The 16,756-nt window shown below is 44.0% G+C and overlaps 1 protein-coding gene across 1 annotated transcript in view; it reads right to left on the reverse strand.

The window, feature by feature from the left end:
- The window catches only part of nlgn2b (neuroligin 2b), a 129,117-nt gene that overhangs the window by 34,618 nt on the left and 77,743 nt on the right, over window positions 1-16,756 (reverse strand). Inside the window, exon 4 of the mRNA XM_017723935.2 lies at window positions 1,844-1,993. Within this exon, the coding sequence (XP_017579424.1) occupies window positions 1,844-1,993 (150 nt within the window). The remainder of the gene's footprint in view (window positions 1-1,843; window positions 1,994-16,756) is intronic.

Raw genomic sequence — 16,756 nt, forward strand, 5'->3', positions numbered from 1 at the left:
ATCCTTCCCTCTCCCTCCTCCTCTGTCTCTCTGTATCCTTCCCTCTCCCTCCTCCTCTCTCTCTCTGTATCCTTCCCTCTCCCTCCTCCTCTGTCTCTCTGTATCCTTCCCTCTCTCGTCTCTCTGTATCCTTCCCTCTCCCTCCTCCTCTGTCTCTCTGTATCCTTCCCTCTCTCATCTCTCTGTATCCTTCCCTCTCCCTCCTCCTCTCTCTCTCTGTATCCTTCCCTCTCCCTCCTCCTCTGTCTCTCTGTATCCTTCCCTCTCTCGTCTCTCTGTATCCTTCCCTCTCCCTCCTCCTCTGTCTCTCTGTATCCTTCCCTCTCTCGTCTCTCTGTATCCTTCCCTCTCCCTCCTCCTCTGTCTCTCTGTTTCCTTCCCTCTCCCTCCTCATCTGTCTCTCTGTATCCTTCCCTCTCTCCCTCCTCCTCTGTCTCTCTCTCCTCCTCTCTCTCTGTATCCTTCCGTTTATCCTCATCTGTCTCTCTGTATCCTTCCCTCTCTCTCTCCTCCTCTGTCTCTCTGTATCCTTCCCTCTCTCTCTCCTCCTCTGTCTCTGTATCCTTCCGTTTCTCCTCCTCTGTCTCTCTGTATCCTTCCCTCTCTCTCTCCTCCTCTGTCTCTCTGTATCCTTCGCTCCCCCTCCTGCTCTGTCTCTCTGTATCCTTCCCTGTCTCTCTCCTCCTGTCTCTCTGTATCCTTCCCTGTCTCTCCTCCTCTGTCTCTCTGTATCCTTCCCTGTCTCTCCTCCTCTGTCTCTCTGTATCCTTCCCTGTCTCTCCTCCTCTGTCTCTCTGTATCCTTCGCTCTCTCTCCTCCTGTCTCTCTGTATCCTTCCCTGTCTCTCTCCCCTCCTCTGTCTCTCTGTATCCTTCCCTGTCTCTCTCCCCTCCTCTGTCTCTCTGTATCCTTCCTGGTCTCTCCTCCTCTGTCTCTCTGTATCCTTCCTGGTCTCTCCTCCTCTGTCTCTCTGCATCCTTCCTGGTCTCTCCTCCTCTGTCTCTCTGTATCCTTCCCTGCCTCTCCTCCTCTGTCTCTCTGTATCCTTCCCTCTCTCTCTCTCCTCCTCTGTCTCTCTGTATCCTTCCCTTTCTAAATGTGGAGTTTGTGATGTCATGAAAACCAGAACATTTATGTATATCCACCAGAGCCGTATTACGAGGAGTCTGGCCTCTTCCTATTTCCCTCATTACATCAAAACAGGACTGCTGAACAGCAGAGGGCGCCCATGAGCGAGTCCTCAATGAATGGCAGTGAATGTAGCTAAACAGCTGAAAATGAAAAGTTAAAATAGTTTCTAATCAGAAACTATAAAACTCAGAAGACATTCCAGATTGGGAATTCTCTCTACAAGTTCTCTGTTTCTACCTATTCAGGCTACATCAGTTTAGCCCCGCCCACTCAGACTGAAGCTATCTAGAGTGTATCATCCTGAACTATTATTTCAATTCTACCTGATAAAAAGCAGCCAGTCAGAACAGAGCTCATTTACATAAATCAGTCTTAAAGGCACAGTTACACATCCTGTTTAATGCTGAGGGATAAAGGGAGGCTGGAAATTATGTAACATGTAACTGGAGATCATGTAACTGTCAATTATGTGACTTTTGTGTCACATTAAACACAAATACTACACGTGAACCTTGAGGAAAAATAAAATATAAGACAAATGTAGGATATGGGCTCTTTAAATGTTGCTAAAAAGTGGAAAGTAGCACACACACACACACACACACACACACACACACACACACACACACACACACACACACATATAACATATATTTCACACATGTGGAGATCTGCTGATGGGAATGGAGGTAAGCAGTGATGTCACACTTACCCAGCACCCCCAGTCTGTAGTTCATGGTGACCACTATGACATTGCCATAGGCGGCGAGCACGCTCGCATCAAACATGTTTCCCGCACCCTCCATATACGAACCGCCATGAATGAACAGCATGACCGGCTTCTTCCGACGATCTCGGATATCTGTGAAGAAAACACAACACACATGCATTAAAATACAGACACACACAGTGAGCGTCTACCTGCACTCAATAATTTGATCCTAATCGGATTTCTGCAGTTATCCGATTATCCAAATGGTCATGTAAACACCACACTCTGATCTAGATATCTGATTAAGAAATCTGATTAAGAGGCTGGATTTTAGCTCAGTAATCAGATTCTCGGTGCTGTGAGCTCTTACTCTGATTTCTTTCGCATTTCTCAGCCTGAGCACGTGTGAAAACAGACAGTGGTACTGGAAATAAGCGAGCAGCCAAACCAAACACGAAATAAAGCATTTCATCGTCTAGATGGTGCATCTTCACATTTTCAGGTAAAGTGGTGCAATGTTTGAGCGGCGGCATGAAATTTGAGTTTTACATTCTGTTCACGTCACGTCGTCTTCTGTGGGTTTATCGGCTGGTTGTAGAGCAGAAATCTGATTACTGTCTGACTCCTGTAGACCTGGAGTTTCCCCATTATCTGATTACTGTCTGACTCATGTAGACCTGGAGTTTCCCCATTATCTGATTACTGTCTGACTCCTGTAGACCTGGAGTTTCCCATTATCTGATTACTGTCTGACTCCTGTAGACCTGGAGTTTCCCCATTATCTGATTACTGTCTTACTCCTGTAGACCTGGAGTTTCTCCATTATCTGATTACTGTCTGACTCGTGTAGACCTGGAGTTTCCCCATTATCTGATTACTGTCTGACTCCTGTAGACCTGGAGTTTCCCTATTATCTGATTACTGTCTGACTCCTGTAGACCTGGAGTTTCCCTATTATCTGATTACTCTCTGACTCATGTAGACCTGGAGTTTCCCCGTTATCTGATTACTGTCTGACTCATGTAGACCTGGAGTTTCCCCATTATCTGATTACTGTCTGACTCATGTAGACCTGGAGTTTCCCCATTATCTGTTTACTGTCTGACTCATGTAGACCTGGAGTTTCCCTATTATCTGATTACTGTCTGACTCCTGTAGACCTGGAGTTTCCCCATTATCTGATTACTGTCTGACTCCTGTAGACCTGGAGTTTCCCTATTATCTGATTACTCTCTGACTCATGTAGACCTGGAGTTTCCCTATTATCTGATTACTGTCTGACTCCTGTAGACCTGGAGTTTCCCCATGATCTGATTACTGTCTGACTCATGTAGACCTGGAGTTTCTCCATTATCTGATTACTGTCTGACTCCTGTAGACCTGGAGTTTCCCTATTATCTGATTACTGTCTGACTCCTGTAGACCTGGAGTTTCCCCATTATCTGATTACTGCCTGACTCATGTAGACCTGGAGTTTCCCCGTTATCTGATTACTGTCTGACTCATGTAGACCTGGAGGTTCACCATTATCTGATTACTGCCTGACTCATGTAGACCTGGAGTTTCCCCATTATCTGATTACTGCCTGACTCATGTAGACCTGGAGTTTCCCCATTATCTGATTACTGTCTGACTCATGTAGACCTGGAGTTTCCCCATTATCTGATTACTGTCTGACTCCTGTAGACCTGGAGTTTCCCTATTATCTGATTACTGTCTGACTCCTGTAGACCTGGAGTTTCCCCATTATCTGATTACTGCCTGACTCATGTAGACCTGGAGTTTCCCTATTATCTGATTACTGTCTGACTCATGTAGACCTGGAGGTTCACCATTATCTGATTACTGCCTGACTCATGTAGACCTGGAGTTTCCCCATTATCTGATTACTGCCTGACTCATGTAGACCTGGAGTTTCCCCATTATCTGATTACTGTCTGACTCATGTAGACCTGGAGTTTCCCCATTATCTGATTACTGTCTGACTCCTGTAGACCTGGAGTTTCCCCATTATCTGATTACTGTCTGACTCCTGTAGACCTGGAGTTTCCCCATTATCTGATTACTGTCTGACTCGTGTAGACCTGGAGTTTCCCCATTATCTGATTACTGTCTGACTCGTGTAGACCTGGAGTTTCCCCATTATCTGATTACTGTCTGACTCATGTAGACCTGGAGTTTCTCCATTATCTGATTACTGTCTGACTCCTGTAGACCTGGAGTTTCCCCATTATCTGATTACTGTCTGACTCATGTGGACCTGGAGTTTCCCCATTATCTGATTACTGTCTGACTCATGTAGACCTGGAGTTTCTCCATTATCTGATTACTGTCTGACTCCTGTAGACCTGGAGTTTCTCCATTATCTGATTACTGCCTGACTCATGTAGACCTGGAGTTTCCCCATTATCTGATTACTGTCTGACTCATGTAGACCTGGAGTTTCTCCATTATCTGATTACTGCCTGACTCATGTAGACCTGGAGTTTCCCCATTATCTGATTACTGTCTGACTCATGTAGACCTGGAGTTTCTCCATTATCTGATTACTGCCTGACTCATGTAGACCTGCAGTTTCCCCGTTATCTGATTACTCAAGTGCAGGTAAACATGTTGAATGGACCACTGAGAAAAATCAGATTTTCTGCAGTTATCAGATTATTAAGTGCATGTAAACACTCTCAATGACTTCATTTGCATTATGTAAAAAAAATAGCAAAACTACACAAATTAACCCTGAAGAACTGAAGTCACAGATGTTGTTGGCAATAACAAAAACATGCTGTACTTTTATGTGAATTGTTCTTCACTCTTGGCTCATTGAAACAAGTGGAGAAATAATGTGGAAAGTGAAGATTCTAAATGTTCACAGCCAGTTTAAAGTTTCTCAGTTTGGTCTTAGCCCGTTCCTGCTCACTAACTCGGACTCCCCGGACCCCCAAACCGGGAGGGTGAAGTCTGGGTGCTTTCCCTGAAGCTCTAACACATCTTTTCTTAATCTGCCTCTAATGCAACACCACTGGAGCTCAACACACTTAGAGGAGAACATTAACTTCTAATCCTCTTACAGGTAACAGACACTCACACTGAAGGATGGGGGAGAGGGAGGACCACCCAGGTCCACACGGTGTCCCGGACTACGATCGTTGTTTATAATTTGAGTCTGATGAAAAGTCATTGTTGCACAGTTTCATTTTGCATATGGGAAAAGAAAACTTTTGCTGTTTGTGTCATTTTCTGACAAAAAAAAAACAAGCAGAAGTGCAGACTGGAACCTTTCGATACATTGTGTGTGAGTGTCTTATTGCATACGTGCATGTTTAATGCAGTACCATTCATTCAGTTCATGCATATTTAGTTATAACTACATAAACCTGAAAAAAATAGATCAACAAATACTAATAAACGCCTTACATGCAAACACATACACTGTAGACTGGGGTTCAATCCCCACCTGGGCGAGCACTCTGCACTATATCAGTAATAGTCTTTGGGCAAGACTCCTAACACTACATTCACCTACCTGTGTAAAAATAATCAAATTGTAAGTCGCTCTGGGGAAGAGCGTCTGCCAAATGCCATAATGTAAATAAATACATTTAAAATGCATTTTTGAAAATATATTTTGGCCATTTTCACATATTGCAAGAATATATTTGATAAATACATTTGGAATATATTTTTTTCCATATAGGAAGATGGACAGCAGTGGCAAGGACTACAAAAAACCAATGGGGCACCAAGAAGACAAGAACGACAAAGCTACTTGAGGAGGATGAGGACATATGCGAGCAGGTAGGCCAATGTGATGTCACATTTAGGATAAAAAGCTTTGCCAGTTTTCATTTAATCACCACCCAAAATGACGAAAGCATTTATGTGTGTGTGTAGAGTCTGGAGTGGGCTGGTTTGCATCATGTAACCTTCGGTCTGAAAACAAGCCCCACTCCGGCCCTGCGCCCCTTTCAGAGCAGGATATATACACGCAATTTGAAGTTCAACAGTATGAAAGGGAACCTGTGTGTGGATCAGGCCTGTACGGCATGTGTTTTTGCTTATTTCTCCTCAAACAATAATTTTCTGCTTGTTTTACACATCTCTCCAGGACTAAGAGAACATCTTGATGTGTGAAAAGGTTGATCTGTGCTTTTCTGCAGCGGAGAGCTTTCCCTGTCCTCGACAATCTCGATCTCAATTATAGAGATCTGCTTTCAGGAATGCTCAGGAATGCCTTTCTTTCCGCGGCATTTATTTTCTGACTCTTTCATAGACGATGATTTCGGCCATTCAGAGTAACTCCCACGGCGTTCCAGTGACGGAATAACTTCTACAAGCCCTTTTCAGGCACAAATAAGCTTCACCTGCCGTATGTCTACAGTCTCCAGGTGTTGCTGGCGCTAAAACAACATTATGCAACGATTTCACCTTAAAATCACATATTAAAATGGCCAAAAAACATTTTTACAATGCACGGTTTTTTATTCGTTAATATTTTTTTTATCCAATTGTATGTAATTTTAACAAATGTTACAGAAATAACTACAGATACACCAGCTGAATGAACTGCATTGTGCTTTACACTAACCATATACAGTACAGTGTGAAAGTTTTAGACGTCTAAGTAAATGTTTGAACAGTTTCCCTCAGCAGTGAGTTTATCACAATATATATTAGAATAAAGTCGTATTCATAATTCAGATAAACAGAAAAACAATAAACAGTAACAAGAATTTCTCGGGTCCATATTTTTCCTCAACACCTTCACAGCCGCCACAGAGACTCGTTAATATCATCAATTACATCATGAGCACAATTTACTGAGCACTGATTGGTCGATTCAGGAGCTGCTTTTTAACTACATATAATACTGGGCTTCCTCGAGGAGGAGAGGCTTGGAGATGGGTAAACACACACACAAACACACCAACATCCAGAAAATCACTATTTATATATATAATTTTTTTTCCATATGGGATTCCAGCTTTAAAGTCAACTGGATGCTACACTGATGGAACTCCTGCTATAGCACTATGTAACCTTGGAGGAGCTGCACGACAACCTCTCACGAGAACTGTGCAACACTTTATGGCACCACGTCACACACCAGCAACTCAGCAGCTATAAGAAAAGATAGCTCAGTATTCCCAGCATGGACATCACGGCAGAGGCTGTCTAAAGATCGAAGACGCTGTAAATCCTGTAATATTATTCTACCTTGCAAGTCAACATAGTTCTCTCTCCTCTGATGTTGGTTTTGCTGGTGTTGTGCCAAATTTCCGCTCCCTGGCAGATTCAGACTCCCCTTTGCATGCACACTTGTCACACAGGCATGCGGGTGCAACAGAGTACACTTGTGGAGGTGAGTCGGATTCTGTAACCCTCAGCTTGATAACAAATGCATGTGAACAGCTGTCCATGAGGGGGCGCTCACAGCGAGATTTGTATTTATAACGGTGGTGTAACAGTGAAATACACTGCCCAACTGTAGGGGGAGCCCAAGAGCAGTAATGACACATTCTTGCAAAAGGCTGCTGAAACACTTTGTTGTTCAACGAACAACACACCACATCAACCACACCAATTACACACACCATACACACCACACACACACACACACACACACACACACACCAACCACACCAATTACACACACCATACACACCACACACACACACACATCAACCACACCAATTACACACACCATACACACCACACACACACACACACACACACACACACACACCCACATCAACCACACCAATTACACACACCATACACACCACACACACACACACACACACACACCCACATCAACCACACCAATTACACACACCATACACACCACACACACACACACACAGACACACCACATCAACCACACCAATTACACACACCATACACACTATATCAACCACACCAATTACACACACCATACACACCACACACACCCACACACCCAGACACACCACATCAACCACACCAATTACACACACCATACACACCACACACACCCAGACACACCACATCAACCACACCAATTACACACACCATACACACCACACACACCCACACACCCAGACACACCACATCAACCACACCAATTACACACACCATACACACCACACACACCCAGACACACCACATCAACCACACCAATTACACACACCATACACACCACACACACACCCAGACACACCACATCAACCACACCAATTACACACACCATACACACCACACACACACCCAGACACACCACATCAACCACACCAATTACACACACCATACACACCACACACACCCAGACACACCACATCAACCACACCAATTACACACACCATACACACACACACTATATCAACCACACTAATTACACACACCATACACACCACACACACACACACCCACACACACTATATCAACCACACCAATTACACACACCATACACACCACACACACACACACCCACACACACTATATCAACCACACCAATTACACACACCACACACAACATCTGAACATTAAAGCAAAGCAGCCTAAAACTAGCAGGTAACATGTTCTCTGTCATTCTCTTAAAAGAGATGGTTCTTCAAGAGTTCTTTAGTTAAAAAAAAAAAGGTTCTATATTTTATTTACTAAAGAACCCTTGAAGAACCATCTTTAAGTGTGTAGCACAGCATTATACCCCTCGTCCATCTGTTTGACAGAATTCACGGATTTTTGTTTTTTTATTTTCATGTTTTTGCTCACTGAGGTTCCCTCACTACAATACCCAGCATGCACTGCGCAAATACCTGTGGTAATCCCTGAGGTGTCAACCAATCCTGACTGCTAGCCTAGCCACTGAACTAGAGGCCAATATATGACCAAGCAAGCATCATAAACACTTCAGTCTTAAAGAGGACAGCATTTCTATCGTCACTCTGCACGAAACGGACAGCAGAAATCAGCCATTCACAACAAGCCAAACCGAGCTGAGATGACCTAGACAACCTTGCTAACTTTAGCTTTTAGCTTGTCGTCCTCCTCATCCTTCTATCCGTTCTCTACACCGTAACGCTAAAGAGAGTTTCTACACTTATATCTATAAGATCGTTGGCCCACTAACACTGGCTTCCTTCTACGTTCCCCAGGTGACGAAAGAAAACAGCAAAACATTTAATCCACCTCAAAGCAGGCGTGGCTTTTCAAAAGCTCCTCCCACCTTCTAGATACATCATCAGAAGGGGCTTCCTCATCTTCAAACCAGAGAATCTCACTGTAGAGGCCACAGCGGCACCGCTATAGGATCTGACTTGCAATAGATGCGGTGACAGTTTTCCATTTCGTCCAGGGCGTCTCTTTAAGCCCTGGAAGACTGACGGCGACAGTAAGCGTCTGCTGTGATTCTGCACTAATTATTTCTGACCATAAAAACAGGACAAATTTCGAGTAAAAAAAGGAGAAATTTGATTATAATTTGAATTCGATGCCGTGGGGGTTCAGTCTCAGAAAAGCAATGGGAATAATGACTTGTTATTACACTGGCCAATGGGAATAATGACTTGTTATTACACTGGCCAATGGGAATAATGACTTGTTATTACACAGGCCAATGGGAATAATGACTTGTTATTACACAGGCCAATGGGAATAATGACTTGTTATTACACAGGCCAATGGGAATAATGACTTGTTATTACACAGGCCAATGGGAAATAGCAAATATATATATATATATATAATAAACAGTGATGTTCTGGATGTTGGTGTGTTTGTTTACCCATCTCCAAGCCTCTCCTCCTCGAGGAAGCCCAGTATTATATGTAGTTAAAAAGCAGCTCCTGGTTTGACCAATCAGTGCTCAGTAAATTGAGCTCATGATGTAATTGATGATATTAATGAGTCTCTGTGGCGGCTGTGAAGGTGTCCAGGAAAAATATGGATTGAGATGGAAAAGTGGCTATACAGCTCGCGTGCTGTATAGATATACAAGACTATGTATGTTTGTGGGGATTCAAAATGGACTCACTCTGGGTCAGCTAAAGAGCCTTTATTAAGAAATACTTGTGTATTCCTTTATATTGCTCTCCGATTGGCTGGCAAGGTCTGTCCCTCACTCGAGCTCCATAACAGAGTGTTCTCTACGACTAGTGCTCATTCTCAAAATTTCAGCTTAATTTTCTAGATGTGAAGTAAACAAAGACATGTGATAACAACCACAGGTCACATGATCCACAGTACAAAAACAGACTCCCCGGCCACTTCATCAGAAACCCCTCTTAGCTCCAGTTAGAGACTGCAATCTGCTAATGCACAGTTTGTGTTATCCGTCCTCTAACTAGGGTGGTGGATCACCACCAAAGAATATCTGTACAGCAGCTGTCCTGTGGTCAGAAACTGCCCGGAGATGAATGAGTTAGAGGGGGCTGATAATCTGCGCAGCAACACATGGAATACAGTATACTGTAAATGTATACATGTATAGTGGAGCTATACACTGGGTGTTTCTAATAAAGTGTCCAGCGTGTGGAAGCACAAGGTAGGTGTTTCTAATAAAATGGCCACTAAGTGGAAGCACAAGGCAGGTGTTTCTAATAAAGTGGCCAGTTAGTGGAAGTACAATGTGGCTGTTTCTAATAAAGTGGCCAGTTAGTCGAAGCACAAGGCAGGTGTTTCTAATAAAGTGGCCAGTTAGTCGAAGCACAAGGCAGGTGTTCCTAATATAGTGGCCAGTGAGTGGAAGCACAAGGCAGGTGTTTCTAATATAGTGGCCAGTTAGTCGAAGCACAAGGCAGGTGTTTCTAATATAGTGGCCAGTGAGTGGAAGCACAAGGCAGGTGTTTCTAATATAGTGGCCAGTTAGTGGAAGCACAAGGCAGGTGTTTCTAATAAAGTGGCCAGTTAGTAAAAGCACAAGCTAGGCTGATATTTTGAAAAAATGGTGGACTTGCCCTTCACAACTCAGAACAGGTATGAGAGGCTATAAATGATTACCTTATTACCTTATAATATTCCCACAGTTGAGAAACTGAGAAATATTCTGTATTTTGATTGTTAGGTAGATTTTAGAGGGGTTCACTTGCCATGGTATCATTTTTGTCATGTAGGGCGACTCTGCCCACTGCCTACGCAATTAAATTTAGGAAAAACGGTGGAATTCCCCTTTAAGCTTCTGCGCCTCTGCTCTCCTGGGTTCGTCTCTGTGCTCTGCTGGTCATGTCTGTGCCTTCACAGCCTGTTAGAGCCCTGCTGTGAGAGTCTGGCAGGTGACAGTGTGTCCTCTTCCCATCACGTTCTGTCCAAAAACTGCCTCCTCGTGTCCGTCTGGCTTCATCTGTGGCTTCTGTTTTCCTCTCTAAAATCGGTTGGTACGGTCTGTCTGCTCAACCTCCCTTTATCTCTGTTATATTGGTCTTTTCCTTCTTTTAGTGTTTCCCCCTCTGTGTGTGGTGTTGGTACAACCTGTCTCCCCTCTGCACCCCCCATCTCTCTCTCTCTCTGTCTGTCTCTGTCTGTCTCTCTCTCTTTCTCTGCTCTCTTTTCTATCTCTCTCTCTCTCTCTCTCTCTCTCTCTCCCTCTGCAGCGTGCAGTGCTGCCCCGTTAGCCTGTGCGTCTGCCGTGTGCAGGATGTGTGGATAATTCATATGAAAGCCAGACCAACTGGAAACACAAATAACAGCCACAGCATCTGTTTACCCTGATGAGCTTCTGGAGAGAGAGAGAGAGAGAGAGAGAGAGAGAGAGAGAGAGAGAGAGAGAGAGAGAGAGAGAGAGAGAGACAGAGAGAGAGAGAGAGAGAGAGAGAGAGAGAGACAGAGAGAGGAGAGATAAAGAGAGAGAGGTAGAGAGGGAGCACAAACAGAAGAGAGAAATGACAGAAAGAGAAATGAAAGGTGAGGGGGAGACAGAAAGAAAGACAGAGAGAGAGAGGGCATAGACAGGGAGGGAGAGAGAAAGAGTGAAAGAAGGAAAAGAGAACGAGAGAAAGGGAGATAGAGGAAGGGAGATGGAGAGAAAGGGAGGTGAAAAGGAAATGGCATATAAAAAGAAAATAAAAGTTACAAAAACCAAGGTCCTTTCACGGACACACAAAACCACACACACACACACACACACACACACACACACACACACACACACACAGCTGTGATGCTGAGTCGCTATGGAAACTGCCTCTTGCTGCTTAATAGAGGCTCACCAGCCATTCCACAGCACTGACTCACTCATGCCTGTTGCCACGGAAACAAATTCTACGCACGTATTTGCACACCCGCCTGCATCACCACCTGAATCTGGGGTTACAAACGCATTACAGAGACTGCACACATACATGAACACACGCGTACGTTTCATTAAAGGGCCTGTATTCACTTCACTTCCTCACCTCCAGTCTGTGTGATGTTTGTGGTTCTGTGCGGTTCTGCATGAACATTTTCCGACCTCTCTTTATCCCTGAGAATTACACAGGCTGTCTCTGTTACTGTGCCTTTAAGAGAGGTATATGCAAATGAACTGTGTTCTGACTGGCTGCCCTGTGTTGCCTCACACACATTAGTCCTGGCTGAAGCACTTTGTATATCTACACCATAAAGGAACAGGTTAGACTGCTGTAGGCTGAAAAGGCGGCCACATGTAAACGCATTTGTATTTGTGACATCACAAAGACAGTGATTTCAAAATGGGCTGGTTTTCCAACTTAGTTTCCATATATGGAACGTATGGACGGGAGATTTTTCCCTGATATGGGCCCTTTAATACAGATGAACTCATAAAGGACAACACACTCTCTCTCTCTCTCTCTCTCCATCTTTCTTTTATCTTTTCTCTCTTGCTCTATTTCTTTTTTCTTTTTATCTCTATCTGTCTCATCTTTGCTCCATCTCTCTCTCCATCTCTGTCTTTTTTCTCTTTTTATTTCTCTTTCTTTTCTCTTTCCATCTCTCTCTTCTTTCTCCTTCCATCTCTTCTGTCTCTCTCTCTTTCTCTCACTCTCTCCTCTCACCCTTTTCATGTCTTTCTCTCTCTTTCTCCTTCTTTTCTCTTTCCATCTCGCTCTTTTCTCTTTCTCTCTGTGTCCTTCCTCTTTTCTCTTCCTGTCTGTCTCTTTAATCTCCTTTTCTGTCTCCCTCGTTCCTTCTGTGTCTCTCTGTCTCTTTCACTCTCTCCTTCTGTTCTTCTTTTTCACTTTCCAGCCCTTTACTTTTTCTTTCTTTTCTCTTTCCACTCCTCTTTCCTCTTTCTATCCATCTCTCTCACTTTCTTCCTCACTCCCATTTTCCTTTTCTATCCATGCATTTCTTACCCCCCTCTCTCTGTCTCTCTCTGTCTTTTCATTTATTTTTTCTCCTGCTGTCTCTTTCTCATGAACTATCCATCTATCTATCTTTCACACTCTTTTTATTTTTTATCTTTCAGTCTTCCTCGTTGCTCTTTCCTCTTTCAATCTCTCTCTTTTCATATCTTTCTTTTCTATCTGTCCTTTCTTCTCTCTTTCCTCCTTCAGTGCATCTCTCTCTCTCTCTCTCTCTCTCTCTCTCTCTCTCTCTCTCTCTCTCTCTCTCCAGTGAATTCTGAACTGTCACTGATTTCCCAGTGGAGATGTAAACAAGTTCAATTAGCCCCATATCTCTCTCTCTCTCTCACACACACACACACTCTCACACACACACACACACACACACAGACACACACACACATACACACATACACACAGACACACACATACACACACACAGACACACACATACACACACACAGACACACACACACACATACACACAGACACACACATACACACACACAGACACACACACACACAGTCACACTCACACATACACACTGTGTGTGGCTCGTCAGTGAAGATGCTCTGTAACTAATTAAAGAGCCAATATGACCAGGTTTTCTCCTCCTTTGTGATATCACAGTTTGATGTTGTCGATACACAATATTAACATTTCAACATTTTTATCTCTCTCTGTCGCTCTCTCACCCTTCATTTATTCCTCTTTCTTCACTCGGTCCATCACTCTCTCTCTCTCTCTCTCTCTCTCTCTCTCTCTCAATATATCTTTTTTCTCTTCACATCTCTTCACTTCACATCGTTCTGTTTCCACTTTCCATTCATCTCTCTTGCTTTCTTTCTCACTTCAATTTTCTCTGCTGTGCTTGCCAGCCAACCAGCTCTCAGTCGCAGTAACACTAACCAATCAGCTCTCAGTAGCAGTAACACTAACCAACCAGCTCTCAGTAGCAGTAACACTAACCAACCAGCTCTCAGTCGCAGTAACACTAACCAATCAGCTCTCAGTAGCAGTAACACTAACCAATCAGCTCTCAGTAGCAGTAACACTAACCAACCAGCTCTCAGTAGCAGTAACACTAACCAATCAGCTCTCAGTAGCAGTAACGCTAACCAATCAGCTCTCAGTAGCAGTAACACTAACCAACCAGCTCTCAGTAGCAGTAACACTAACCAATCAGCTCTCAGTAGCAGTAACGCTAACCAATCAGCTCTCAGTAGCAGTAACACTAACCAATCAGCTCTCAGTAGCAGTAACGCTAACCAATCAGGTCTCAGTAGCAGTAACACTAACCAATCAGCTCTCAGTAGCAGTAACACTAACCAATCAGCTCTCAGTAGCAGTAACGCTAACCAATCAGCTCTCAGTAGCAGTAACGCTAACCAATCAGCTCTCAGTAGCAGTAAGGCTAACCAATCAGCTCTCAGTAGCAGTAACACTAACCAATCAGCTCTCAGTAGCAGTAACACTAACCAATCAGCTCTCAGTAGCAGTAACACTAACCAATCAGCTCTCAGTAGCAGTAACACTAACCAATCAGCTCTCAGTAGCAGTAACACTAACCAATCAGCTCTCAGTAGCAGTAACACTAACTAATCAGCTCTCAGTAGCAGTAACGCTAACCAATCAGCTCTCAGTAGCAGTAACTCTAACCAATCAGCTCTCAGTAGCAGTAACTCTAACCAATCAGCTCTCAGTAGCAGTAACACTAACCAATCAGCTCTCAGTAGCAGTAACACTAACCAATCAGCTCTCAGTAGCAGTAACACTAACCAATCAGCTCTCAGTAGCAGTAACGCTAACCAATCAGGTCTCAGTAGCAGTAACACTAACCAATCAGCTCTCAGTAGCAGTAACACTAACCAATCAGCTCTCAGTAGCAGTAACACTGACCAATCAGCTCTCAGTAGCAGTAACACTGACCAATCAGCTCTCAGTAGCAGTAACTCTAACCAATCAGCTCTCAGTAGCAGTAACTCTAACCAATCAGCTCTCAGTAGCAGTAACACTAACCAATCAGCTCTCAGTAGCAGTAACAGTAACTAATCAGCTCTCAGTAGCAGTAACGCTAACCAATCAGCTCTCAGTAGCAGTAACGCTAACCAATCAGCTCTCAGTAGCAGTAACACTAACCAATCAGCTGTCAGTAGCAGTAACACTAACCAATCAGCTCTCAGTAGCAGTAACACTAACCAATCAGCTCTCAGTAGCAGTAACACTAACCAATCAGCTCTCAGTAGCAGTAACACTAACCAATCAGCTGTCAGTAGCAGTAACACTAACCAATCAGCTCTCAGTAGCAGTAACACTAACCAACCAGCTCTCAGTAGCAGTAACACTAACCAATCAGCTCTCAGTAGCAGTAACACTAACCAACCAGCTCTCAGTAGCAGTAACACTAACCAATCAGCTCTCAGTAGCAGTAACACTAACCAACCAGCTCTCAGTAGCAGTAACACTAACCAATCAGCTCTCAGTAGCAGTAACACTAACCAATCAGCTCTCAGTAGCAGTAACTCTAACCAATCAGCTCTCAGCAGCAGTAACACTAACCAATCAGCTCTCAGTAGCAGTAACACTAACTAATCAGCTCTCAGTAGCAGTAACTCTAACCAATCAGCTCTCAGCAGCAGTAACACTAACCAACCAGCTCTCAGTAGCAGTAACACTAACCAATCAGCTCTCAGTAGCAGTAACACTAACCAATCAGCTCTCAGTAGCAGTAACACTAACCAATCAGCTCTCAGTAGCAGTAACTCTAACCAATCAGCTCTCAGCAGCAGTAACACTAACCAATCAGCACTCAGTAGCAGTAACGCTAACCAATCAGCTCTCAGTAGCAGTAACTCTAACCAATCAGCTCTCAGTAGCAGTAACACTAACCAATCAGCTCTCAGTAGCAGTAACACTAACCAATCAGCTCTCAGTAGCAGTAACACTAACCAATCAGCTCTCAGTAGCAGTAACGCTAACCAATCAGCTCTCAGTAGCAGTAAAGCCCACCTCCTGCTTGCTGTAGAAAGAGGAAACATTCAGGTGAGTTTCTTTGCTTTTTCAGTGAAATCCGTTTTCCTGCTTTCTAGAATTAAAGCAAAGTTCTGGAGTGATTAGAGTTGAGCCCCATTCACTCCCATTCATTGAGGACTTGCTCGTGGGCGCCCTCTGCTGTTCAGCAGTCCTGTTTTTGATATAACGAGGGAAATAAGAAGTGGCCAGACTCCTCATAAACCGGCTCTGGCATGGCCTCTTGCGTCGCCTCTGAGCACCAGAATCGGCTCATATCAGCCTCTTCTGAACACAATTCCTTCGCACAACGCAACTTTTATGTGGCATCGCTATGACGACCAGCTATGCTGAGGGGGGCGCTATTCTGCTGTGCAGTGGAAAACGAAGTAGCTAGTACCAAAAGCGAGTCGGGTCGAGTCGAGCCGTACCACGCAGGGGAAAAGCGGCTTTAGAGGCTGCTGGTCTGCCACAGCTGCGCTTTTCTCTGGCTCTTCAGTTTATGACTTTTATGAGATTTATGAGTTTTCGAGTGTGATTATGAGTCAGCCTTAAATAGGATTGGAATTAGGATCGGAATTTTGACGTAATTCCTCCGGCTCGACAGTAATGCTGGAATTCACTCAGGGC

This window comes from Pygocentrus nattereri, chromosome 18 (assembly GCF_015220715.1).
Source record: "Pygocentrus nattereri isolate fPygNat1 chromosome 18, fPygNat1.pri, whole genome shotgun sequence".
NCBI classification, from domain to species: Eukaryota; Metazoa; Chordata; class Actinopteri; order Characiformes; family Serrasalmidae; genus Pygocentrus; species Pygocentrus nattereri.